This window comes from Mustela nigripes, chromosome 8, assembly GCF_022355385.1.
Source record: "Mustela nigripes isolate SB6536 chromosome 8, MUSNIG.SB6536, whole genome shotgun sequence".
NCBI lineage: Eukaryota > Metazoa > Chordata > Mammalia > Carnivora > Mustelidae > Mustela > Mustela nigripes.
Window position 1 is genome coordinate 68,276,174 of NC_081564.1, and position 24,438 is coordinate 68,300,611.

Consider the following 24,438-nt stretch of genomic DNA (forward strand, 5'->3'; position numbering starts at 1 on the left):
AAGTAAAAACTCTATAATCTTACACTTGAGTTGAAAAAAATCAGCATGGGGGTGCCTGGGTGGCTCAGTGGGTTAAAGTCTCTGCCTTCAGCTCAGGTCATGATCCCAGGATCCTGGGATAGAGCCCCGCATCAGGCTCTCTGCTCAGCAGGGAGTCGGCTTCCTCTCTCTCTCTCTCTGCCTGCCTCTCTGCCTCTCTCTGTGTCAAATAAATAATAAAATCTTAAAAAAAAAAGTTATGAGATGTGATCAGGAAAATTTAAACAATGGATGAATATTTGATGTTAAGGAATTATTGTCATTTTATGATAATATTATGGTTGTATTTAAAAAAATACTTACCTTGGGGCACCTGGGTGGCTCAGTCAGTTAAAAGTCTGACTTCAGCTCAGGTCGTGATCTCAGGGTTCTGGGATCCAACCCCTGTTGTCTCCCCACTCAACAGGGTGTCTTCTCCTGTTCCTTCTCCCTCTGCCTCTCTTCCCACTCATGCTCTCTCTGTCTCTCTCTCAAATAAATAAGTAATATCTTTAAAGCATAGAACAAAAAACAAAAAACTTATGTTGAGGTACCTGGGTGGCTCAGTAGGTTGGGCAATGACTCTTAATCTCAGCTCAGGCCTTGATCTCAGGGCCATGAGTTCAAGCCCCACAGTGGGGTCTACACTGGGCATGGAGCCCACTTAAATAAAAATGAATAAATAAATAATACTTATCATTTATATTTATATACTAAACTGTCCATCATCATTATGCAGTGTTGAGACTACCAGAAAAAGGGGTCTTAAATGCTTATAGAAGTATTTATGGATAAAATGATATTGTGTCTGGAATTTGCTTTAAAATAATCCACATTTTTGTTGCCTTTGAAGGGGAAGGGTTTGGTTGCAGGTGAAACAAGATGAACCAGATGTTATTAACTATTGAAGGTGAGTGATTGTTACACATAAAGGTGCATTAGACATTTTCTCAAGTTTCATGTATATTTAAAATTTCTCATATAATGGAAAGTTTTAAAAATAAACAAAAAGTTCTGTGATAAATATATAACAGCCCTGAGGAGAGGAGCTGTAGGAAGCCTTGATGGGTGGGCAGAAAGCCCTGGAGTAGAGGAGTCTGTGGTGAGTACTGCTGTGGGTAGCCCTTACACTAGCTCAGTTGTGACCAGGACCTAGCTGTGGAATGATGTGTGTCTTCCCGGGTGCTTCTGAGCTAAGCAAGTGTCAGGATAAATAAAGTTCCAGTTCTGGTGTTTAATACTGGCTAAGTGAGACTCCATGTGACCAAATCCAATTTACTGTTCCATTTTGGCAACACCAATCCAAATCTCAACCCACCCTACCAGACCTAGCGCAAACCCCACCTTTTCTTAACTAACTGCATATCCACTGAGCTCCCTTTGCCTTTATTCTTATCATTCATTTTGTCTTCTCATTTGTTCCCTCATATTGTTAGCTGGTGGCTTCCCAATACATACTTTTCCAGCCTCAGTGTATACTCCTAAAACCAGGGACTATGACATACTTAAAAAAACTCTTTCAGCCTGAAAAACAACACGATCCACAAAGCTAGAGCTCAATTAATAATTGAATGAAGGCTTTGAAGAGGCCAAAATGTAAAATACATAATGGTCTATTGGGCAAAGCAGAGGGGGTAGGGCAACATGGCTCTTGATTCCATTCTCCGGGGGTTCCAAAGACTCCATAGGCACAGCACCTCTCTTCCTGTTATGAAGCTGCTGAATGCTTTGACCACCTTAAGTATGTCCAGCAAAAATCTGTGCCATTTGGCACTGCATAAGAGCTTGAAATAGCTTTTTTTTTTTTTTTTAAAGTTGGAATTTAAACCGAGTTTTTTGTCCTACTGATAATCAAGACGTTCAGTTTCTGCACAGAGCAAGCTCGGGCTTTTCACTCGAGCGTCCAGCAGGCTATGCTGTGCCCAAGGAGAACACACCTGCAAGGCTTGGCGGCGAATCCCTAAAGTGGAACAGAAGGGAGGTTCGGGGTCTACAGTAATGCTGCCATGGACTCTGATTCAAAGGCACATTGCACGGATTGCATGGAGCACTGGGTGTGGTGAAAAAATAATGAATACGGTTATGCTGAAAATAAATAAATTTAATTAAAAATTAAAACAAAACAAAAGCACATTGCTTTTTCTTAGGCATCGCGGGCTTAAACGTTTAGATGTAGTGATTAAAAAACAGAAAGACTCATCCCAGCGAAAGAATATTAATTACACAAACCTATGCGGGAACAAAATATCGGGGGCAACACTCTTCGAGGAGCACGCTGGAAAACATAACACGGAAAACAAAAGTAATAAATAGTAAATGTTTCCCCTTTGAGGGCTCTGGTCCTCACAGGTGACCACTACCACCTTACTCAGAGAATTGTGCGGACGAGTGAAGGCGGACGGGGGGCCAGAGGGCAGCAACACTGTGTCCGCAATCCGCGCCGAGTCCAACCGCACTGGCCCGCCTGGCCGGGCACCACCGAGCGCAGACCTCCGCCTCGTCCTAGAGCGGCCACTCGCGGTCCAAGCCCGCGGCGCACTTCCGCCCGCGCCGGCGCCGCCCCGTGGACGGCTGGGCCTTGCCGCGGGCCTGCGCCTCCCTCGGCTCCTGCCGCGGGCCTCGGGGAGTGGGTGAGTGGGACAGGGCGCGCCGGAGAGGGGCGGGCCAGGGTCTGAGCTGCCGTCAGCCCGGCGCCCGCCTAGTGGGCCGATACGCGCGGGCAGGCGCGCTTCCACCGGACTCCCGGGCCGGGCCCGGCGTGGACCACCCAGGCCGGGGGAGCGCCGGGGAGCGAGGACGCGCCTCGTCTACCCCCGACCCCGAGGCGGGAGCCCCCAGTCGCCCCGCGCCCCTGCCGCCGCCCACCCCACCTTCGGGAGACTGACATTGACTTGGGGGAGAGCCTGGGCTCGGACGTGGTCGGAGACCTAGCCTCTGGCCCGGACTCGGCCTTGGCCTCTCCATTTGTCTCTCCCCGGCCCCCGGTTCTTTGATCTCTAAAATGGAGGAAGGCAGTATCCGCCCTCCCGGTACCACAGGGTGATTGCAGGGTTGGCGCCGCCTCTATGGAAACTGGTTCTCAGCTTGGCAACCTTTAGAGTCATTTGGGATGCCTTCCAGATGCTGAGTCCCCAGAATCACCAGGTGATTGTGGTGTGCAGCGGGGACGAGAAGCACTGGCCCAGGGAGTGTCAGGTGACAGTGCTGTGGACGTGTGCTCTCTTCTGGGCCGCCCGGAATGTGCACTTGATCCAAGGCGGATCATAGCCCTGAGAGCAAGCGGCTGCTTTTATGTTCAAGAAGACCGGGACCCAGTCTGGTCTGGTTGCTTTTAATTCCTGGTGCCCCGAATGGTGCATGTCACAAAACATGGACCACTGATGAAGCAAATTAACTTCTGATTCCTTCCCGACCTGGTGGAAGGGTTTTGATTACTTGGCTCGTTTTAAAACTTTTCATTATGGAAAATTTCAAACATAGGAAGACAAGATCAGTCTTGTTTCATCTGTTACCCTCACCTCGCTGGATTATTTGAAAGCAGATCTGAGTGTACCGTTTTATTCGCGAAATACTTGCTTATGTGTGTAAAACAGAATAACTCCTTTTTAAAACAACGCCATTCTCGATTTAATAAGCATATCATGTTATCATTTATCCAGCCAGTGCTGACGTTAACCCGCTTGTCTCTTTTTCTGCCAATTCTCTTTTTATCCCATTTTTCTCTTTTTAAGTTTGTCCAAATCCAGGTCCAGGCAAGCTACCCATGCCACGTTTGGTTGACGTCTTTTCAATTTCATTTAATCTTATGGCTTTTATCCACCCCACCCCCCTTGTATTTTACTTGCTAAAAAAACCTATTCATTGTTCTGTGACGTTTCCTACGTGCTGGTTTTTGCTTCTTCCATCCCTGTGGTGTCCTTTAATAAACTGGTGTTTGGATTACAGTTTTTTTCAGATTCAGGTTCTACTCTTTGGTAAGAAAACCTCATCGGGTTATTGTGTACTCCTACTGCAGCACACCAGGAGTTAGATAAGATCTTGTTTTTCTTTGTGGTGTTAATATTGGTCACTGGACCTTTTCTGTACAGATTGCACTGCAGGGTAACTAAATAATTTACCCAGGATTTACAGAAGGATGCCCCTAATAACTTCAGATGAATGAGAGAATATCATCTTTTGGCAGCCTCTAATGAAATAGTGAATCCTGACCATGAATGTTAGTGGCTGTTAACATCAGACAGCATGAACTTCCTAATGGAAGTACCAAATACCACTTAATCAGGTATTCTTGGATAATTGCTGGGAGATGTAGACCAAACAAGATTGCTATGAGTTGATAATTTTTTTTTTTTAAATATTTTATGTATTTGAGAGACAGAGATCACAAGTAGGCAGAGGCAGGCAGAGAGAGAGGAAGAAGCAGGCCCCCTGTGGAGCAGAGAGCCCAGTGGGGGGGGGGGGGGCTCCATCCAAGGATCCTGAGATCATGACCTGAGCTGAAGGCAGAGGCTTTAACCCACTGAGCCACCCAGGTGCCCCATGAGTTGGTCATTGTTGAAGCGTGGTGATGGTTTTATGGGAATGCATTACGCTAATCTCTCTACTTTTGTGTTTGAAATTTTTCATAATAAAAAAAATTTTTTTTTAAGATTGACTACTTAACTAGTGAATTTAGGTCAGCCTGATCTCTTCTTTGTAGTTCTCCATTAGCCTTTCACATAGTGATTCTCAAACCTGACTGCACGTTAGAATCACAGGGGAAGAATTTTTTTTTTTTTTAATACTACAACACATGTCTTACTTGCAGAATTCCTTTTTAATTGTTCTGGGATGGAACCCAATTATTGATATGGTTTAAAAGCTCTCCAGGTAATTCTAATACGCTCAAGGGTTCTGTACCAGTGGCCTAGATCCATTATTTGTTAAGGATTGCAAAGTGATTATATTTTATTATTCCTTCTGCATTTATTAGCTTTTAAAATGTTTAACTTTCTACATTCTGTCATTCTCACCTTTGTTGAAAACTGCAATCCAACAGGAAAGCCTCTGCAAATTAAATTACCTAATTATCAGAGGAAGGCTTGATCTTGGAAATGAAAGTGTGGAGTAACACATGGAAGGGACACTGGCAATTACCTAAAACCTGTGTATGGGTTGGAGAGATATACCTTCTGTATGTGTGAGGTGTGTGTGGGGCGAGGGGGTAGAAGGGCTGATTGTATCTCCAAATGGTAAGAAAGATTAGGTGATGTGTAGCTAGAAAAGTATGTTCAGCCTTATGACATTTCTTTTAAATAATCAATATTAAATAAATTAAATATAAAATACATTGAAAATAAAGACATCAAATGCTTTTCATTGCAACCAAAACCAATCCAAAGATTTAAAAGAAAACTTAACCACTTCCCACCATCACCATTTTAATCACCCCTGAGATAACCAATATTAACAGTATGGTGTATATCCTTCCACACAGACCTTCTCTGTCTTATGTAAATGCAGCGGTTAAGGGCATTTTAAAAATGAGATAATGCCATAGCCATCTATACCTTTTATCATTGTCATCCCTCCAAGACAAGGGTTATAGACCTGACTTAAAGTGCAGAACAAATAGTTCTGAATGTACAATAAAATATTCAGTCATTTCTCTGTTGAAATATATTCAGCTGGCTTCCAAATTTTAGCTACCTTAAAAGTACCACCAGAAACATCACTGTACATAGGTCCTTTATTTCTGTAGGGTTTAAAGGGGTTTTATAGGGTTGTAAAGGGGTTGTATAGGGTTCTGTAGGGTATAAAAATGGGGTTGTGGGTTAAAATGTGTTGATATTAGCAGCATCATTATTTTTGGTAATGTATATTGCCAGCTTACTCTCTCAAAACACAAAAGCAGTGTATACCTCCACCACTAGTAATACGAGAATACCTTTTCACCTGTGCTTCACCTACTCATTCTTCCCTCCTCCCCAAACCACATGTCAACCATTGGTGTTCTTATTATCTCCGTAGTTTTACCTTTTCCAGAATATTAAATAGTTGTAGTTCAACTATAGTCTTTAATTGACTGGATTCGGCAGTTTTTAAACTTTGTGTGTGTGTGTGTGTGTGTGTGTGTGTGTGTGAGCGAGCAGTCATATAAGGTTTGGTAACTTGTGGTTTTAACTCACTTAGAGTTACTAGAATCTTACTTGGTGTTTCTTTGGGAAACTATAAGAGCAAGAATCCAGTCTTTTCTGAATAATTTATAAATAATACTTACAGATAACATAAATAACAGTAAATCTCAAAAGAACATGTTTTTGGTGATTTTGAGCAGTGATGTATAATAATCCCTGGATGATCTTTTCATTGCAGGGTGGAAGATGTCTATGGATGTGACATTTCTGGGTACGGGTGCAGCATACCCTTCCCCAACCCGGGGTGCCTCTGCTCTGGTCCTTCGGTGTGAGGGCGAGTGCTGGCTCTTTGACTGTGGGGAGGGGACGCAGACACAGCTTATGAAAAGCCAACTTAAAGCAGGTTAGTGTGCTTTCAGCTGTCTCATTAAGACTATTTGTTACACATTGTCTTGGCTCTCCTTGTGCTCAGAAACAGCCCCAAGAGTTGCATTCCCACCTCAGTGCTAGAGCCCTGGCCAGATTTGCAAGGCCTTCAGGCAACCAGCCACATCCACTGAACTTTATTTAGTTTTTGTTCTTCCTGTAAATGTTGAGAGCAAGGATTTATATAAGCTTGGGGGTGGAGGATGGAGTGAGATACATGAGGCATATTACAAAGGTACTCCAGAAGCAAAGGAGCAGTGTACACACTTATTTCCACCAGGAGATAGTTTTAAGTATCACAAGAGGGTATAAAGAGCTGTAGATGCTCAGGAGAGTGAGATGTTCTTTTTCATTTGTGGTTATGAGGGTAGGTATCTCAAAGAAGGTGACCCTTGAGTTATCAGAGGAGGAGGGATTCGCTTGGCTGGGGAGAAGATGAGCTTGCCAGCCAGAGGCAATGGTGTGAGTAGGGGCCCACCAGAGTACTCCACCAGGCCAGGGAATGCAGTGGTACAAAGCCTTGGCTCAGAGTCAGACCAATCTGGGTTGCAGTCCCAGCTGTGTCTTGGCTTATAGCCTTAGCAGATCAACAAACTTAAGCTTTATTTTCTTAACCTTGAAAATGAAGGTAAAAACTCAACTTAGAAGGGATATTGTAAGAGTTGTATCTAATAATCCCTTCTCTGTGTGCTCGTCTCTCATCAGTAAATCTTAGTTCAAAGGCCATCTCCTGAGCCTCTGGGGTTAAGTTATTCCTTGTTCGTCCCAGGTATTCTACTTCTTTGTGCTGTTTTTATTGACTTATTAGCATCAGTATCTAAGATTGTTATTTAAATAGTTGTTTCTGTGTTTATTGTGTATTCCCCTGTATGATAGAGTGAGCTCAAAGATTGTGTGTATACCTAGTAGATGTCTAATAAACAACTCTTCAGGTGATGCATGAGTAAGGTATTCAGCACATATCTAGTATGTGCTTCTCACTTACTAGATCTTGATAAATGATAGTTTGTTTTTTTTTAAAGATTTTATTTATTTATTTGACAGACAGAGATCACAAGTAGGCAGAGAGGCAGGCAGAGAGAGAGGAGGAAGCAGAGAGCCCGATGCGGGGCTCGATCCCAGGACCCTGGGATCATGACCTGAGCTGAAGGCAGAGGCTTTAACCCACTGAGCCACCCAGGTGCCCCTAAATGATAGTTATTGAAATTATTCCTGTGATTCATTACAATGTGTGGCATTGATGACTGAAATGAAGTTAGTTCTAACATCTAAGGATCTCATAGTCTAGTGGTGGAAATTGTTATGTGAATAGACATAGTGTAATGTGATAAAGAGAACAGTGGATCTATATTCTAAATCCTGTTGGAGCACAAAGGAGGGGGGCATCAGCTATGTGTTCAGAGAAAGCATCCCAGAAATTGTAATAGTAGAGCTAGGATCTAACTGATGATTAGAAGTCTCCTCTGGTGGGGCGCCTGGGTGGCTCAGAGGGTTAAGCCTCTGCCTTCGGCTCAGGTCATGATCTCAGGGTCCTGGGATTGAGCCCCGCATTGGGCTCTCTGCTCAACAGGGAGCCTGTTTCCTCCCTCTCTCTGCCTTCCTTTCTGCCTACTTGTGATCTCTGGCTGTCAAATAAATAAATAAAATCTTTAAAAAAAAAAAAAAAAGAAGAAGTCTCCTTTGGTGAGAAAAGTAGGGATGCACATTGTACACACATACACACATGCGTGCGCAAATATACCTATACCATTAACATCTCTACATCTACAAAAAAATTTACCTATAAGAGTGGAGGCTGTAATCGTTCACATTTTAGACAATAGGGATTGAGGGGGTGGGGTGATGAAAACAGAAACAAGAAACTGTTAAGTGTGGGTGCCAGAGGTTTGGGTGTGGGGATAGTCTTTTTATTTAATACCTGTACCACTTAGCAGTGCTGCATATCAGATTACAAAGTTAGTGTCTTATTTGCATTTATTATCCATAGTTTCTGTGGGTCAGGGAGTTTGGGCCTGGGTTGGCTGGGTTCTCTGCTTCAGGGTCCCACTGGTTGCAGTCCATGTTTGGCCAGGGTTGAGATCTCATCAGAGGCTCCACTGGGGGAGAATCTGCTTCAGAGCTCGCTAGAGTTGTTGGCAGAATCCGTACAGTTGTAGGACCAAGACTTGCACAGCACCTAGAGGCCTCTGGTTCTTAATCATGTTCATTTTGCTTCATCGTAGTTTGGTCCCTTACTGCCAGCCAGGGTGAAAGAAACTCAAGAGCAAGCCTGCTAGCAGGATGGAGTCTTCTAATGTAATCACACCGTATCCCTGTGCCGTATTTGCCTGGTTAGAAAAGTCATAGGTCCCACCCACACCGAAGAAGAAGGAATTGTAGAGAGACATGAACATCAAGAGGTAGGGGCTATGGACCGCCACCTCACATTTATTTGCTACAATACCTTTCTCCAATGTTTTGTATTTTATATATGGTTTTTTTTTTTAAATTTTTTTTAAGATTTTATTTCTTTATCTGACAGAGAGATCACAAGTAGGCAGAGAGGCAGGCAGAGAGAGAGCAGGAAGCAGGCTCCCTGCCGAGCAGAGAGCCCGATGCGGGGCTTGATCCCAGGACCCTGAGATCATGACCTGAGCCGAAGGCAGAGGCTTAACCCACTGAGCCTACCCAGGTGCCTCTATATATGTCTTAAGTAAACATTTTTGCAAAGCTAAGCCTCACAAAGAATAAATAAAATAAAGCCTAAGGGAACCTTTAGTTTACTAAATTCTTACTGGCTAAAAAAATTCCTGGCCTCAGAGAAGAGGGTAAGACAGTAATCACAGAATCTTAACTATGACTCTATAGCATTCCAAAAGCTCCCATTCTCAGACTGGAATGGAGTACTCTCAGTTCATCTGGTACTCTCAACGCAATACGGACCTACCGTTATTTGATCCGTTGAAACCCTTTCAGCTTGTAGTCCTCCTGGGGTAATAATATTTTATGAGTTTCATAAGGGATTACTTTTTATTTATCTAAACATACTTCTTTTAAGCTTCCTTGGTCCTCATGTGCAAGCATCTGATCAACAAGTGTGGGTTTATCATGTCTATTTCTTTCATTATTTTATTTTATTTCATTTTTTAATTTTTTTAAGATTTTATTTATTTATTTGAGAGAGAGAGCGACCATGAGAGGGGAGAGGTCAGAGGGAGAAGCAGACTCCCCGCCGAGCAGGGGACTCTAACCTGGGACTCCAGGATCATGACCTGAGCCGAAGGCAGTTGCTCAACCAACTTAGCCACCCAGGTGCCCTCTTCCATAATTTTAAAGAGTGGGCTTAAGCCTTCCTTTTTCTCCCCTTAAAAATGATTATTAAAAGTATTACAAAAGTGTAATGAAATGATTATAAAAAGTATATGTGCAGGGCATCTGGCTGGCTCACTCAGAGGCGAATATAAGTCTTGATCTTAGGGTGGTGAGTTTGAGCCCCACGTTAGGTGGAGAGGTTAAATAAATAAATAAATAAATAACTTAAAAAGGAAAGGTATACATGCTCATTGTAAAAATTCAAACAAAGCAGAAACATAAAATAAGCCTGAATTCCCCTTACAGGTAAATTTTTTTTTATAGACGTAGATATGTTAATGGTATAGGAATGTTTGTGTGTGTGTACAGTTTGCATAAATGGTACCATACCAGGCGTAACCTGCTTTTTTTTCAACTGAACAATTATATTGCAGGCGTTTTCCTATGGCAGTAAATATAGCCGTGTCCTCACTGAAGGGATGTTTAGTATTCCACTTCTCTGTGGATGACATATACCCCTGTAACTTCCTTGTCCTCCAGGGAATTCATGTACTCTGCTTTCTTCATTTGATAGCATCTTCTAACTTTGTTACGATTGCCATTCCTTCTCCCTCTGAAATCTAGTTTCTTGAGAAAAGAAATGTTTGTCTTCCCTGAAACTGTGATAACTGTGGGAAGAAATTTTTGACTTAATTTGTCTCACTTACTTTGGGCTCACAGATTGTTTTGGTGTTCAGTGTTGGCTTTGTTGTGCGCTATATAGGGAGAGGACTCTGCAGTTGTAAGGTCAGCATGAGGTCATGACTCAGTAACCATCATAATTCTGTCTGCAGAGGACTCAGGTCACACTTACGGGTGCTTCAGCAGCCCGGACGGCAGGAAGGGGGAAATGAAAGGGTTACAAGAAGTCTAAAGACAGTAAAAGCAAGGCCTTAAAAGAGAAAACTAAAGGGAGCATACTGAGGAAAGTTCTAGAGTACGTCAGGATTCTCTAGATATCAAATCAGCCTCTGCCCAATCTATTGTTGCTGCCTCCAGGGCCTGGGTTTGGTGTATTAACTCTGGAAGGCTTACCTGGAGAACACTTTTGCCTTGATGTTGCTGGACAAATCACTTTGCAATAAACTATTCCTATTCTTTTATGGTATCAGTATACTGGTCCTGTTCTCTTATGGTATCAAATGTTTGAAATAGGTGCCCCATGAAGCTAGGACTAGAAGCCTCTGTTATACCAAAATTGTGTTAATTGTGATTGTTAATTTTAAAATGCCTTGGTGCATCTCAGAAAAATGCTAATGTGGCATCCTGTATATACCAACTGTAAATTCAGTTTACCATTGGCTAAGTCAAGTTACAACCTAAGCCAGTATGCCCTGAAAAAGACATTGTGTTAGCTCACACTGAAGAGAAGGATGGGCCCACATACCTTTATATAACACCGTAGGGGATCCGCCCTCTGATCTACATTCTGGCTTCTGTTGCCCACCTCCCCTCTGGGTTCTTCACCCCATCCTCCCCCACCTCCTCCTCTCTCCCTCTTCCTTTGTCCCCTCCCTCTTCAGACTCACTCAGACAGGCAGGCTTTTTCTTGGTTAGTGAATCTCTCGTCCAGTGTGGCGAGTCCTTAAATGGTAGTTTGGGGTTCAAGCAGTGGTCAGTTTGGAGCCAGGGGAGCTCCTGTTTTGCTGGAAGTATGTGTTATTCTCAGAGGAGGCAGTAGAGGGCATTGTCCCTGTCAGATGCTTTTGACATTTGAGGCCTGTCTGGTTTAAGTGAACTATTTTAGTACACTTCCATGTTTTTCTCTATTACTTCCTGTTCTTTTCTCTTCTCTTCTTTCCTCCTCTCCTCCACCCTCTCCTCCCTTCCCTTCCCCACCCCTCCCCTTCCTTCTTTTCCTTTCCTTTCCTTTTCTTTTTTTTCTTTCAGCCTGCCTGCCTGCCTGCCTTCTTCCCTTCTTTCCTTTCTTTCAGCAAGAAGATAATGTAGGAAAATACTCTTAAAACTACAGTACTATGTAATTTGAAGATGTTTCATTAAAAAAGTTATATCTTATTAAGACCATAAAGGCTGTCTTTCTTGCTTCTAGACTCATGTAGCAAAATATAAAGAAATAAGTTTATGGTGATAAATAGAACTCCAAATTCATTTTGCTGCTTTTGGTGTTTTAAGTAGCATTGCATGGGTTTTTACTTCTGGAAAAATTCCAAATTTTATTTCTCTGCCTCAATCAAAAGGGAGAATTACCAAGATCTTCATCACACATCTTCATGGAGACCATTTCTTTGGCCTTCCTGGCCTCCTTTGCACAATCAGCTTGCAGAGTGGCTCTGTGGTCACCAAGCAGCCTATTGAAATCTATGGCCCTGCTGGGCTTAGAGACTTTATCTGGAGAACCATGGAACTCTCTCACACAGAGTTGGTCTTCCCCTATGTGGTCCACGAGCTGGTGCCTACAGCAGATCAGTGTCCTCCAGAAGAACTAAAAGAATTTATGCACGTGAATAAAACAGACAGCCATCCCAAAGAGGGACAAGGAAGAACTATCCTTTTAGACTCAGAAGAAAACTCATACCTTTTGGTTGATGATGAACAGTTTGTTGTAAAAGCATTTCGTCTCTTTCACCGAATTCCCTCCTTTGGGTTTTCAGTTGTGGAGAAGAAACGCCCAGGTAAACTCAATGCACAGAAACTAAAAGACCTCGGTAAGTGATGGGTTTTTTTTGTCTTGTTTTATTTCCCCCTCCTCCTCATCAATTAAGCTGTTGTTAGCTGGAGCTGCTAGAAGTGTCATAGTAACCTTCATTTCCTGTCTCCCAGGCCTAAAACTGACATTTTCTCCACTTAGGTCTTTTGCCCAAAGTTTGTTTATTAAGGGAAATATGTGGGACCCAAAGATGCTATTCAGACCAAAACCCACATATATATGTGAATCCTTTTCTCTTCAGCTCCCTGGATCCACATTTTAGTCTGTCTTAGCTTCAGCTAGCTAGCTTGGTTGGCAGGGTGGTGGTGGTTGTCTTAGGTCTAGGCTTTTATGTTTTCATGTCTTCTTTCTAAAGTATGTTTTCAGTGACCTCTTTGGCCCGAGTATTTTTACTGTAGTTGGTAGCCGTGCAACTGCAACCAGCTACTTTTAGGATTTTCCTGCTTTGTCAACCTTGCCTACTCATTCAACCTTGATTAAGTTAATCTGGTGTTCAGAACACCGTGCCTCAACTGTTTCACATGCCTGGGTTCCTCATAGGTGGGAGCTAGCGCACAGAGACAGACTTGGGTCCCCTCTGAGGCTTTGTACCTCCTCTAGGCCAGGCTCTCTTGCATGAGGGGGTCTTCAGTCCTCTCAAAGCAGCGCCCAGGTCCCTTCTACCTGCAGCATCTCTGCCTTCCTTTTCATGGCCACAGCACAGCCCCTAAAAAGCATGATGGTGTCTTTTGTATATTTGTCTCTTTATAGAATCTCTTCCTTCTTCCCCAACTAAAACAAAATACTAAATAATGAAGAAAAGTGACTTATGCCAAAGGTATTTTTTCTTATCTAAAAGCCTGTGGAAATACTATTGTATTGGGAAACTTTAAACAGGGTACATGCTGGAATTAGTGAACACTTTCTGTTTGTTTGTTAGGTGTTGCTCAAAGTGATGGTCACATGTTGTTCTAGATGACTATAAGATAATTAATACAAGAGGAACTGCCTCTCTCCACAAAGAAGATTGATTATGTATGATTGTTAGAAATGTTCCTTGATGTTGTGATCCAAATGATCCTCTCAAACCATTTTTTTATTTAGTCAGTTCGTAGGTACTTTGTCATTATTTAAATGGACTCATTAAATTTACTCAAACATGAGCTTGTTCAATAAAGCAGTCTCAGAAACTGTCACTCCATTCACAGTAGAGAATCAAAGCTGGTAGCTTGATTGTAAGAAGGTCTTAGTCTTAGTGGGACTTAAAGCTCAAAGCTCATCTGACACGTGTGCTTGAGAGATGTTTTAAGTACTAAGGCATCACTAATATCAACAGCCAACACCGAACTTTTAAAAATGTATAAATATTCCAGCTTTCCACGAGTAGTAAAATATTTATAACAATTATGAAAAGAATTGGATGCCTTTTTCGTTTGCTGTGCTGTTAAAACAGACTCTCTTAACAAGTCATAAATTCCATTCCCATGATGTGATGTTATCTCCCTCCATCATTAGGTGTGCCGCCAGGTCCTGCCTATGGGAAGCTGAAAAATGGAATTTCTGTTGTTCTGGAAAATGGAGTTACAATTTCTCCCCAAGATGTCTTAAAAAAGCCTATTGTTGGAAGAAAAATCTGCATTTTGGGTGACTGTTCTGGGGTTGTGGGTGATGGAGGAGTGAAGCTGTGCTTCGAGGCAGACCTGTTGATCCACGAAGCAACCCTAGATGACACGCAGATGGACAAAGCGAAGGAGCACGGCCACAGCACACCACAGATGGCAGCCACGTTTGCAAAGTTGTGCCAGGCGAAGAGGCTAGTTCTGACTCACTTCAGTCAGAGGTACAAACCAGTTGCCTTGGCCAGAGAAGGAGAAACAGATGGGATTATAGAACTAAAAAAGCAAGCTGAATCAGTGTTAGATCTCCAAGAAGTGACTCTAGCTGAAGACTTTATGGTGATTAGCATTCCAATCAAGAAATGAACCCGGTATTCCAGAATGCATCCTGACATGTCTGTGAATATGTTACTGAACCAGCAGTCAAGTTGGTTGTTGTGGCGGTGGTGGTGGTTGTGGTTGGTGTTTTGTTCTAAGATTATTTGGGTCCTAATAATCCTAAAAAGGATAGAGCTGCATTGCCGAACTGACTCAGCAGCGAGAAAGACCAAGCTTTTTGATAATAAATCATTTTAAAAAGAAAGAAAAAAACAGCACCTTTCTTAAAGACCAAATTTGACAAAATGATTGAATATTCAGGTATACTTTTTGTTTTGTGGTTGCTGCCTCAGATATAAGCCAGTACCTGCATGCAGTTCTGGGCTTGCTTCCGCCCAGTTTTATTGGTGGTGTTGGCAAAGTACAGAGAGCTCAGCCCTCTTGGCTAAAAATGGTGTTTTAGCAGTTTGTTGAATCTGTCCATGTTATTAACAGAATAGAGAAAAATGTAATGAGGCATTATACATGCAGGATTGAAGCTAGCGTATTAAATCACAATTTGTTTGCTGGAATACTGAATGCAGGGTCAAGGTAGGTGTTTATCCTTCAGTTAATGTTTTTTTTTGGAACTTTCTGGTTCGTTCTAAACCTGTGGGTCTCAGCAGGGGGTGATACCATTCCCCTAGAAGTTATGGGGGTGTTTCTTGTCAAAATGATGGAGTGGGGGCTGGAGAAGAGTATCATTAAAATTTAGTCAAAGGGGCCAGGGGTGCTAGATCCTACAATGGTGGGGTCAGTCTTGTACAATGAAAAATGATCTCACCCCAAGATGCAAATTGCAGGCCTATTGAAATACACAGCAAGTTAAAAATTTTACTCCCAGTGTGAATATGCTTTATCAAAATTAATTACATGAATTGAACTGGTTAAGTCAAATTCTTGAAACAAACATTAGAGAATTAGCTAAGGAGATGTTGGGGTTGTAATACCATGTCAGATATTTGACAGAAATGAGCCATGAACTATAACTTAGGAATCTGGAGGTAAAGAAATTGTATCTTTTAAGCTGAGATTTAATTTATGTGTCCCTATGAATAATTCTTTGAGCTCAGTTTTAATAACCTAGCTTTTCCTTCTGAGCTGCCTTCTACCTCCCTCTGTCTGCCGTGGGATATCTCTGACTCATTTGACCCACAGTATTTCTCAAAATGGAAAGCTAGTCTCAAGCACAGATTCATTCAAAAGAATTTCCTTATCACAGTTTGGGAAACGCTTTATGTTGTGTGTCCCTCTGGAGGCGTTCTCGTGCCCATCAGTATCATAAGAACAGTACTGCTTGAATGATCACAAACCTGTCTTTGGTGCCACAAAGACATGATTTCAGAGTCCCGTTCTGTACCTTGTGGTCTGGTGCAGATTGCATCGTGTTTGTGACCTTTAGCTTGCTCGTTTCTAAAATGGAAAAACTAATAAAACTGACTGTGTAGGATCGCTGTGAAGATTAAGACAGTGCATAAAAGGAACATCACACATGGCTTACAGGTGCCGAGAAGTCCTGCTGTGGATGGGCCTGTTTTGAACCCCTTTCTCAGTACTGTTCCACCACATGCTATCGGTTAACCTTTCAGGAACCTTGAGAGTTTTATAATAGACACATTTAGAAATTCTATCATGGTATATACTGTTAAATTCTTTTGGGTTCTGGGGCTTCTCTCATAAAAACTTTTGACTCCTGGGTGGTTCTAGAGTCTCTAGAGTAGTGATAATCAAGATGGGTCTCATTACTCAAGGTCTCAGTCATTCTGAAGCAGTTTCCAGAATGGTCTGATTCTACCCTACTCTAGGCTCTTGGGCCACCAAAGTTTGACTAGCTTAAAATGTATCTTGGTTTCTGAACTCAATTTTAAAAAGTATTTATTAGACGCCTACTATATGCCCAGACCTATACATCTGGGAATGGCTGGCTGGTAGTCCTACTGTATGGAGCTCTTAAGGGTAAAGACTGTATCTTAGTCTCCTCTGCATTCTTGGAATTACCGACTCATAATAAGCCCTCAGAAATGTTTATTGAATGAAATGAGGCCTGATATATGACTGCATAAACTTTAGGACCTAAAGTTTAGGACTTGTGCCTAGCCCATTTCATTACTGCATTTGTCCAAAAAATTTTGACCACCTGTTTGGTGGTGCTCTGTTCAACTGAGTACCAGCTAAGTGCCAGTGCCAGGTTTTACTGTGTTGGGACTACATAAGTGAATATAAGACAAAAATTTGAGGCTCACTGTCTAGGTGGTAGATACAGATAGTAAAAAACAAAAGTAAATATACGGGTCCTTCAAGTACTCTAATCTTGTAGGCTGGCACTCACTTTTGCTCTTCTTGAGCATTCTTTGGTAGCTGACGAGCTGTGCCCTTAGAGTCAGGCCCTACTACTATATGGGCTAAGCCTTCAGAGACCATGGGAATGTGGGAACAAATTGATACAGTGAATCGATCAAGCATAGGCTATAGATCCATGCTGAGAATTGCTTCTTGGGCTCTCTTCTGGCCTAGAATTTTTTTCTTAATGGTAGGCCACATTCTAAGAATTTGTGGAGCTAGAATTATTAATGAAGCTTATACTGGACTTGCCAGAGCCTGTAATCTACTTATGGTTGTATGACTCTAAGGGGGTTAGAAAATGTATTGTACACCAAACTCACTTGATCACCAAATCCTCTTTCGCCAAGGAACATATTAGAACACGGAGAACTTTTATTACCTAATAACTTCTCAAAATTATTATATTTACATTTTTTACCTGTACAATTTATTGAGATAATGAATTCCATATCTGTGCTTAGTGTTTTCCTTATCATAAACTGGCTCTTCAGTTGTCAGGAATCTAGAAGTACCTGCTTACTCTAGATTTCCAATTCTCAAGGTGTTTAGACTTGCCCAAGTAGACCCCAGATCTGCTCTATTTTTCTAATACTCACGCTTCATTAATATACTTCTAATGAGCTTTTTTCTATAAAAAGCAGTATACGCTTGGTAAATAATCTTTTTTAAGGATTCCAGAAAGAAGATGATTACTCATCATTCCACCACCCTGAGAGCAACTACTTCTTGCTCAGTGGTGTTCAAATGAAGGTGTGAGTCAGTATCAGTCAAGGTAGTACGTAGGCGGACAAGGTAGTACGTGGGTGGACAAGGGTGTGTAGGTAGGCAAAAATACTTGGGCTGTGATTCCAAAACCTCTAATTCAGTTGGTCAGAGGTGGAAACCAAGGATCTGCATTTTTAGCAAACCCTCCGTCTGGGTGGTTCTGAGATATATGGGTAGCAAACCACACTGGGAGAAAAAAACTGTCTTTTTCTATGCACTAAAAAAATTAAAAAATAATAAAAATAAAAAAATTGTGCATAGATATTTTATATATATTTAAATATACTATGTTTATATATGTGTGTATGCTTTTATATGTAGGTTGACCTCAACTGTTTTTCTCACTTGACATTATCAGCCTCTTCCACAATGGTAATTGTTCTTTGAAAGCATGAATTTAATGATTTTATAGTATTCCATTCTATAGATGTAACATAATTTTCCTACTTTGGGGGCATTGAGATTGTTTTCCATTATATATAAATAATACTATTGTGAATATTCCTGGGCTTTGTATCTCTGTATATTTCCTTGGGGTTGATTTATTGGAAGCTCAGAACACCTGAATTGTCCTTTTAGACCCTGCATGGGAATCACCCACTTGTTTTCTAGCTCACACTCTGCAGCAGCAAGAGAGAGGCCTATTTCGCTTCTCTACAGGTGGAGGATACAGTTTATCAATTAATGACCTTTCGAACACTTCTCTTCTAAGACATTTGTCTTATAAAGGTTACTTTGGCCTCCTTGTGCAAAAAGCTTTATTATGTCTTTTAACCAGCACATGTAATTCAACTGTAATTTTCTTGAATATTCTTATGCCAACTTCAAAATTTGAACAGTTTTTACTTAACGGGGTACACGTCTTTGCTGCTTCAAATTATGTTTATGACTGATGTATAGGGTAGGTACTTCTGTCCTCACAAAGATACCAATTTATAGTGAAATGTAGCGGTTCTGTCCTTATTGATTGATGGATTTGTCAGGTAATGAGTGACTCAGAGTATCTTTTCTTACATGGGAAGAATAAAAATGAAATGCTAGTAATGCTTCAAATGCTCACTCTTGGCAGGATAAGAATAGAGTTTGGGCATGGTGGGACGTGGGGTAAGCTCAAGAAATTCTTGTCTTCCCTAGTAGAAAGTAAACAGTGCTTAAAACTAGAAAATAAATAGTACTTTGAGCAAACCATGTTAAAAAGAAAAAAGGGATTGTAGTAAATACCAGATGACAAGTTACGAGTGGAGGAAGGGGTCCTTAGTGGAAGGGGAAGGTGTATGGGGTGTGAGGAGGGATGGTCAGAGGACTACTGTTTTTTTACAAGCCTAACAGTACCAGTGTTAGTTGCTATTTTGAATGGTTTATGTGTGTATATATTCATTTAGTTTAAAAATTATATTAAAACACAACTCGATATGATTATTCTAAATAAATAAATATTTAGAATAATCACGTCAGTTGCTGGTTTCCACATGGGTGCTTCAGGTACTTGACAGTTCCCCTCAAGCCTCTTTTACATTCCAGGCTGGGGCGCCTGGGTGGCTCAGTCTGTGAAGCAGCCAACTCTTGATTTTGGCTCAGGTTGTGGTCTCAGGGTCGTGGGATTGAGCTCTGCATCAGGCCCCACGTTCAGCAGGAAGTCGGCTTGAGGATTCTCTGTCCCTCTGCCCCTCCCACTCATGCTCTTGCTCCAAAATAAATAAATAAAATCTTTTTTTTTTTTTTTAAAGAGAACATCCCAATCCTTTCTCTATATTGCAAAGAGACTTCAAAATGCAAATGTGAGCCTAGCATCCCCCTACTTGAAATCTGCCTTACCCACCGTTTGCGACCTAATCACTTTCCACAGTGCCATTCATTTTTGCAGCTGCAGCCACATGGGCCTTCTTTTAGTCCTTTGTCAGAGGTTTCTGTTGTTGCACAGTCTTTGGGAACTTCTCCCTCTGCTTGGAATGTTCTTTCTCCTTCTCACAAGTTAACTCTTACTAGGCCTTCAGATCCCAGCTGTGCAGTCACGTCTTCAGAGAGCCCTTCTCAGACTTCCCACTCGGTAGCTTATTATTCTAACAGCACCTGCACCACACCTTCCGGGTGTGACACTCAAATTTTTGTTCTGTTTGTTTGATTAATGTTCTTCTTTCCCGCTAGCACTGCAAGCTTTCCAAGAGCAGAACTGTGTTTGATTTTTTTGCCTTTTGTGCCCTAGCTCCTAGCTCATTGCCTGGAGCATACCAGACACTCAGTAAATAGTTGCGACCAGCTCAATTTTCCTTGCCATCCTGTTCTATTAAGATACAATACCTCATTCTAGAGATTTTTCCGGATCAGTATTAAAAGCAAAGAAAAATCCCCACCCTTACACTCTGAACTAAAACCGGAGAGGAAAAGAATGGTGGTCTGTGACCCTAATGAGGCAGATCCTTATAAATAATAATTACGAAGTTTGAACTTTGTGTACTATATCTGTGGACAGATATCTAGTGTCAGAGAAAGGGCTGAGAAAAGAAGTTTCTGTGCCTAAGAAATTGGGATGTTGGTTTTTGCTGTGCATGGACAAATCAGAAAAAGGTAAAAAAGAATGAGAAGAGAAGGCCAAGCACCATGCAGGAATCTGGAGCTCCACGCAGGAAACTGGGAGAACCTTAAAAACACAGGTAGTCTGACATTCAGTGTGATGGTAGCTGTGTTGCTTGGAGTAAGTCCCTCCAGTTACCCCCAAATGTCTTTGAAGTTTGATAGACACAGAAGATTTAAGGAGTCTCTCCTCAACCCTGCACACCAAATGAGAACAAGTTCTCAATTCCCTGACCGGGTTGACCTGGGTGGAAAAGGGAGGGCCATGGGAATCTGGGTGACTCAGTCCATGAAGCGACCGACCCTTGGTTTCAGCTCAGGTCATGATCTTGTGGTTGTGGGATCCAGCCCCATGTTGGACTCCAGAGTTGGCTTCAGATTCCCTTTCCCTCTCTTTCCAGCTCATTCGTGCTTTCTGTCTGTCTGTCTCTCAAATAAGTAAAATATTAAAAAAAAAAAAAATGGGGGCAGGAGGAGAAAAGAAAAGGGACAGAGCAGAAGAGAGAGAGGGAGACGACCCTGAACTAGTATGTTCACAGGAGCTGGAGTCGGGTGAACACAGAGCCTAAAAGTCTCTCAGGAATTTTCAGAAATTATAAGGAGGGCATTGGCCTTTATGTAGCCCATGGGATGGGGAAGGAGGAGAGGTATTGAGCCAATTTCATGTGTATCTTAAAGGGCAGGGCAACTTTAACAGCTGGGTACAGATATTTCTGTGCCCTTGACAGACATTCTAAGGATTAAAAAGCTGTCATATTCAGGATAATAAGGAAGTTGAGGGAGGGGTGCCTAAGTTTACCCAATGTAAAAAATATTCCCACCCCTAAATAAAGCTGAGAAACACTGTTGTTCAGATGTCAGCATGCTAATTATACACTCAGCAGACATGGCAGGTACAGAGATTAAATTCGCCCGTGAAAAAGTAAAAGGGGAAAGGTGAGGGATCGAGTTCCCCAGCTGTATAAATCCCCCTGTCACTGCCAGAAACTTTTCGGGCAAACTCAGGTAGAGCCAAGCAACATTTAGTTTGGTGTCACCAAGTGAAACCAAGGTTATTTTGTCTAGGTCGTTCTCTACATTGTTGTGGCTTCCAGAGATGATAGGTTTGTCTAAATGAGACCGTATTTCTGTCAAACATCCTGGACCGAAGCTGACCTTGTAGAAGTACCCATGTCTGGGTCAGCAACCCAAATGCTGTTCCTAATTGGCCAACAAAAGGCCTTGCTGTAGAACACATCTTCATACAGCTAGTAGATACTGGGTCATGATTGATTTCCTCCCACTTCCCTCCCAAACTTCATTGCCCTGAACTACCTTCTACCACTCATCTACTTTCTGCTAATCTGCTTTCTGTCTCTCTATATTTGCCTATTCTGGACATTTCACTCTAAACAAGGAAGAAATATACCTTTCTTTCACAAATACTTCCCAAAAATGGAAAAAGAAGGAATACTTCCCAATGTATTTTATGTGGTCAACATAAAAGGCAGGGCATTGATGCCAAAGCTTAAGGACATTAAAAGAAAGGAGAATAATCACACGCAGCGCCTTGATGGCTCCGTCAGTTAAGCGTCTGCGTTCAGCTGAGATCACGATTCTGGAGTCCCAGGATGGAGCCCAGCATCAGGCTCCCTGCTGGGTGGGGAGTCTGCTTCTCCCTCTCTTCTCCCCCTGCTCTTCCCCTGCACCTCTACTCTCTTGCTTGCTCGCTCTCAAAAAAAAAGGAAAATTACAGTCCAATTTCTCTCATAAAAGCCCTAAAGAAAAGAATTACTTAACTGAACCCAGTAATATATAAAAAGAATAAGACATCTTGACAAAGGGAATTTATTCAAGGAATGAAAGATTTATGTAACATTTCAAAATCAATATTAATAACTTTAACACAATAAATGGAGAAAAGGGAGTAGGATGATCTCCATAAATACAAAAGATTTTCTGATAACATTTTTTAAAAATACTGATTTATTTGAGGGAGAAAGCATGTGAGTGGGGGAAGGAGCAGAGAGAGAGGGAGAGGGAGAGAATCTCAAGCAGACTTCCTGCTGAGCTCAGAGCCCAATGTGGGGATCCATCCCATGACTCATGAGATCATGACCTGAGCTGAAACCAAGATCAGACACTCAGCCCGACTGAGCCACCCAGGATCCCCTCTGATAAAATTTAATACCTCTATGATAAGAATTCTTAGCATATTAAGAACAGGAAGGAATAATCTGATGAATAGCTACAAAATAGTAGAATAAATATTACACACATTTAATAATAGAATATTGAAAGTTCTCCTCCTGGGATGAGAAACAGACAAGGATGCTCATTTAATACCCCTTCTATACAACATTGCTTTGAGGGTCTTAGTGTAGTAAGGCAAGGAAAATGAATTAAAGGTATAAGGATTAGAAAGGAGGAAATAAAAATGTCATTGTTAGATGGCATGATTGTGTACATAGGAAAATCCAAAAGAATAAGCAGGTATCTTGCTAGGATTATAAGTGAACTTAGCAGGATGTCTGGATACTCAATCAGAATGGGAAAATCAATTTTATTTCTATATTCCAACGATAACCAGATTTAAATTTTTAAAATAAAACCATTTAAAGGAACATCAGAAAATTAGAAATAGGGGTACCTGGGTGGCTCAATGTGTTAGACCGCTGCCTTCAGCTCAGGTCATGATCTCAAGGTCCTGGGATCGAGTTGCGCATCCAGCTCTCTGCTCAGTGGGGAGCCTGCTTCGCTTCTCTCTCTCTCTCTCTGCCTGCCTCTCCATCTACTTGTGATCTCTCTCTGTCAAATAAATAAATAAAATCTTAAAAAAAAAAACTAGAAATAGATCTAATGAAAGATAGGCAAGACTTAATTGAAAACTATAAAAGATTATTGAGATATATTACAGAAGACTCAAATACATGGAACTGTATACCATGTTCATAAATTTGGGATATTTAGTATTGGAAAGATGTCATTTATCTCTAAATTTATCTGTCATTTCTTGGTGTATGTGGAAGTTATATGGATGTGAAAATAATTTTCACAGTGTGAAAATAAGGTGCTCAGTTGTGATTTAGACATTTTTCTATATGTGCATTACACACCAATGAGGACTTAAGAACATTTTTTAGTTGTATATCAATTATATCTCAAAGCTGAAAAAAAAAGGGGGAACTTTCTTTTTTTTTTTTTTTAAAGATTTATTTATTTGACAGAGAGAAATCACAAGTAGACAGAGAGGCAGCCAGAGAGAGAGAGAGAGAGGGAAGCAAGCTCCCTGCTGAGCAGAGAGCTCGATGCGGGACCCGATCCCAGGACCCTGAGATCATGACCTGAGCCGAAGGCAGCGGCTTAATCCACTGAGCCACCCAGGCGCCCAAAGGGGGAACTTTCTTAAAGAAAAAAATCTAGACAGAATTCTAGAGATTCTTATTTCCTGGTTATACAAGCACCTATCTAGGTATTCTATGAAATTTGCAAATATGATTAACGTCCCAATCCAGGTGACCTTACGATACAGAAATTATCTGTGTAGATTTGATCCAATCGGGGGTGCTATCTGAAAGCAGAGAATTTTCTCTGGCTAGTAGAAGAAAGGTAAGTTAGAGAAGTCTGCAGCATGAGAAGGATTTGGGAGTCCATAGCTGGCTTTGAAAATGGGAAGGGCCACATTCAGAGACTGGAGAGCGGTCCCTGGCCAGTAGCCAGCTGGAAAACAGAACTTCGGTTTTTTACAACAGCAAGGATCTCAATTCTGCCAATGATGTGAATGAAGCATTTTCTTCCTCAGAGCCTCCAGATAAGAACTCAACCCTACTAATACCTTAATTTTGGACTTGGGAGACCCAAGCAGAAAATTCAGTCACTAGCTCTCTCTCTACCCACCATGGACGTCTCTTCTACAAAATAATGAGAAAATAAATGGGTATTGTTTTAAGCTGTTAATTTTGTGGTATTTTGTTATGCAGCAATAGAAAACTAATACAACCGCTATGTAATTTAAAAAATATTTTTGTTTTATTGAGATATAATTCATATACCACAATTCACTCCAAGTGTACAATTCAGTGACTCTCACTATATTCATAGAGTTCTACAACCACCACCACATTCAGTTTTAGAACATTTTCATCACCTCAAAAAGAAACCCCTCCGTCTTTAGCTATCACCCACTGGCTTCCCATCCCCCTAGCCCTAGGAAACCACCAAGCTACTTTCTGTCTCCATGGATTTGTCTATTCTGGATATTTCAGATAAA

The 24,438-nt window shown here is 41.6% G+C and overlaps 1 protein-coding gene across 2 annotated transcripts; it reads left to right on the forward strand.

The window, feature by feature from the left end:
* Positions 1-2,540: 2,540 nt before the first annotated feature.
* On the forward strand, positions 2,541-24,117 carry ELAC1 (elaC ribonuclease Z 1). 2 transcript variants are annotated; one of them, XM_059409688.1, is made up of 4 exons: positions 2,541-2,648; positions 6,373-6,537; positions 12,089-12,556; positions 14,053-24,117. In XM_059409688.1, exons 2-4 carry the CDS (start codon positions 6,381-6,383, stop codon positions 14,517-14,519), a joined length of 1,092 nt encoding a protein of 363 aa, XP_059265671.1. In that variant the 5' UTR covers positions 2,541-2,648; positions 6,373-6,380; the 3' UTR covers positions 14,520-24,117. The 2 variants fall into 2 exon arrangements, with proteins under 2 accessions (XP_059265671.1, XP_059265672.1); XM_059409689.1 differs by lacking the exon at positions 2,541-2,648 and adding an exon at positions 3,075-3,162.
* Positions 24,118-24,438: the final 321 nt, after the last annotated feature.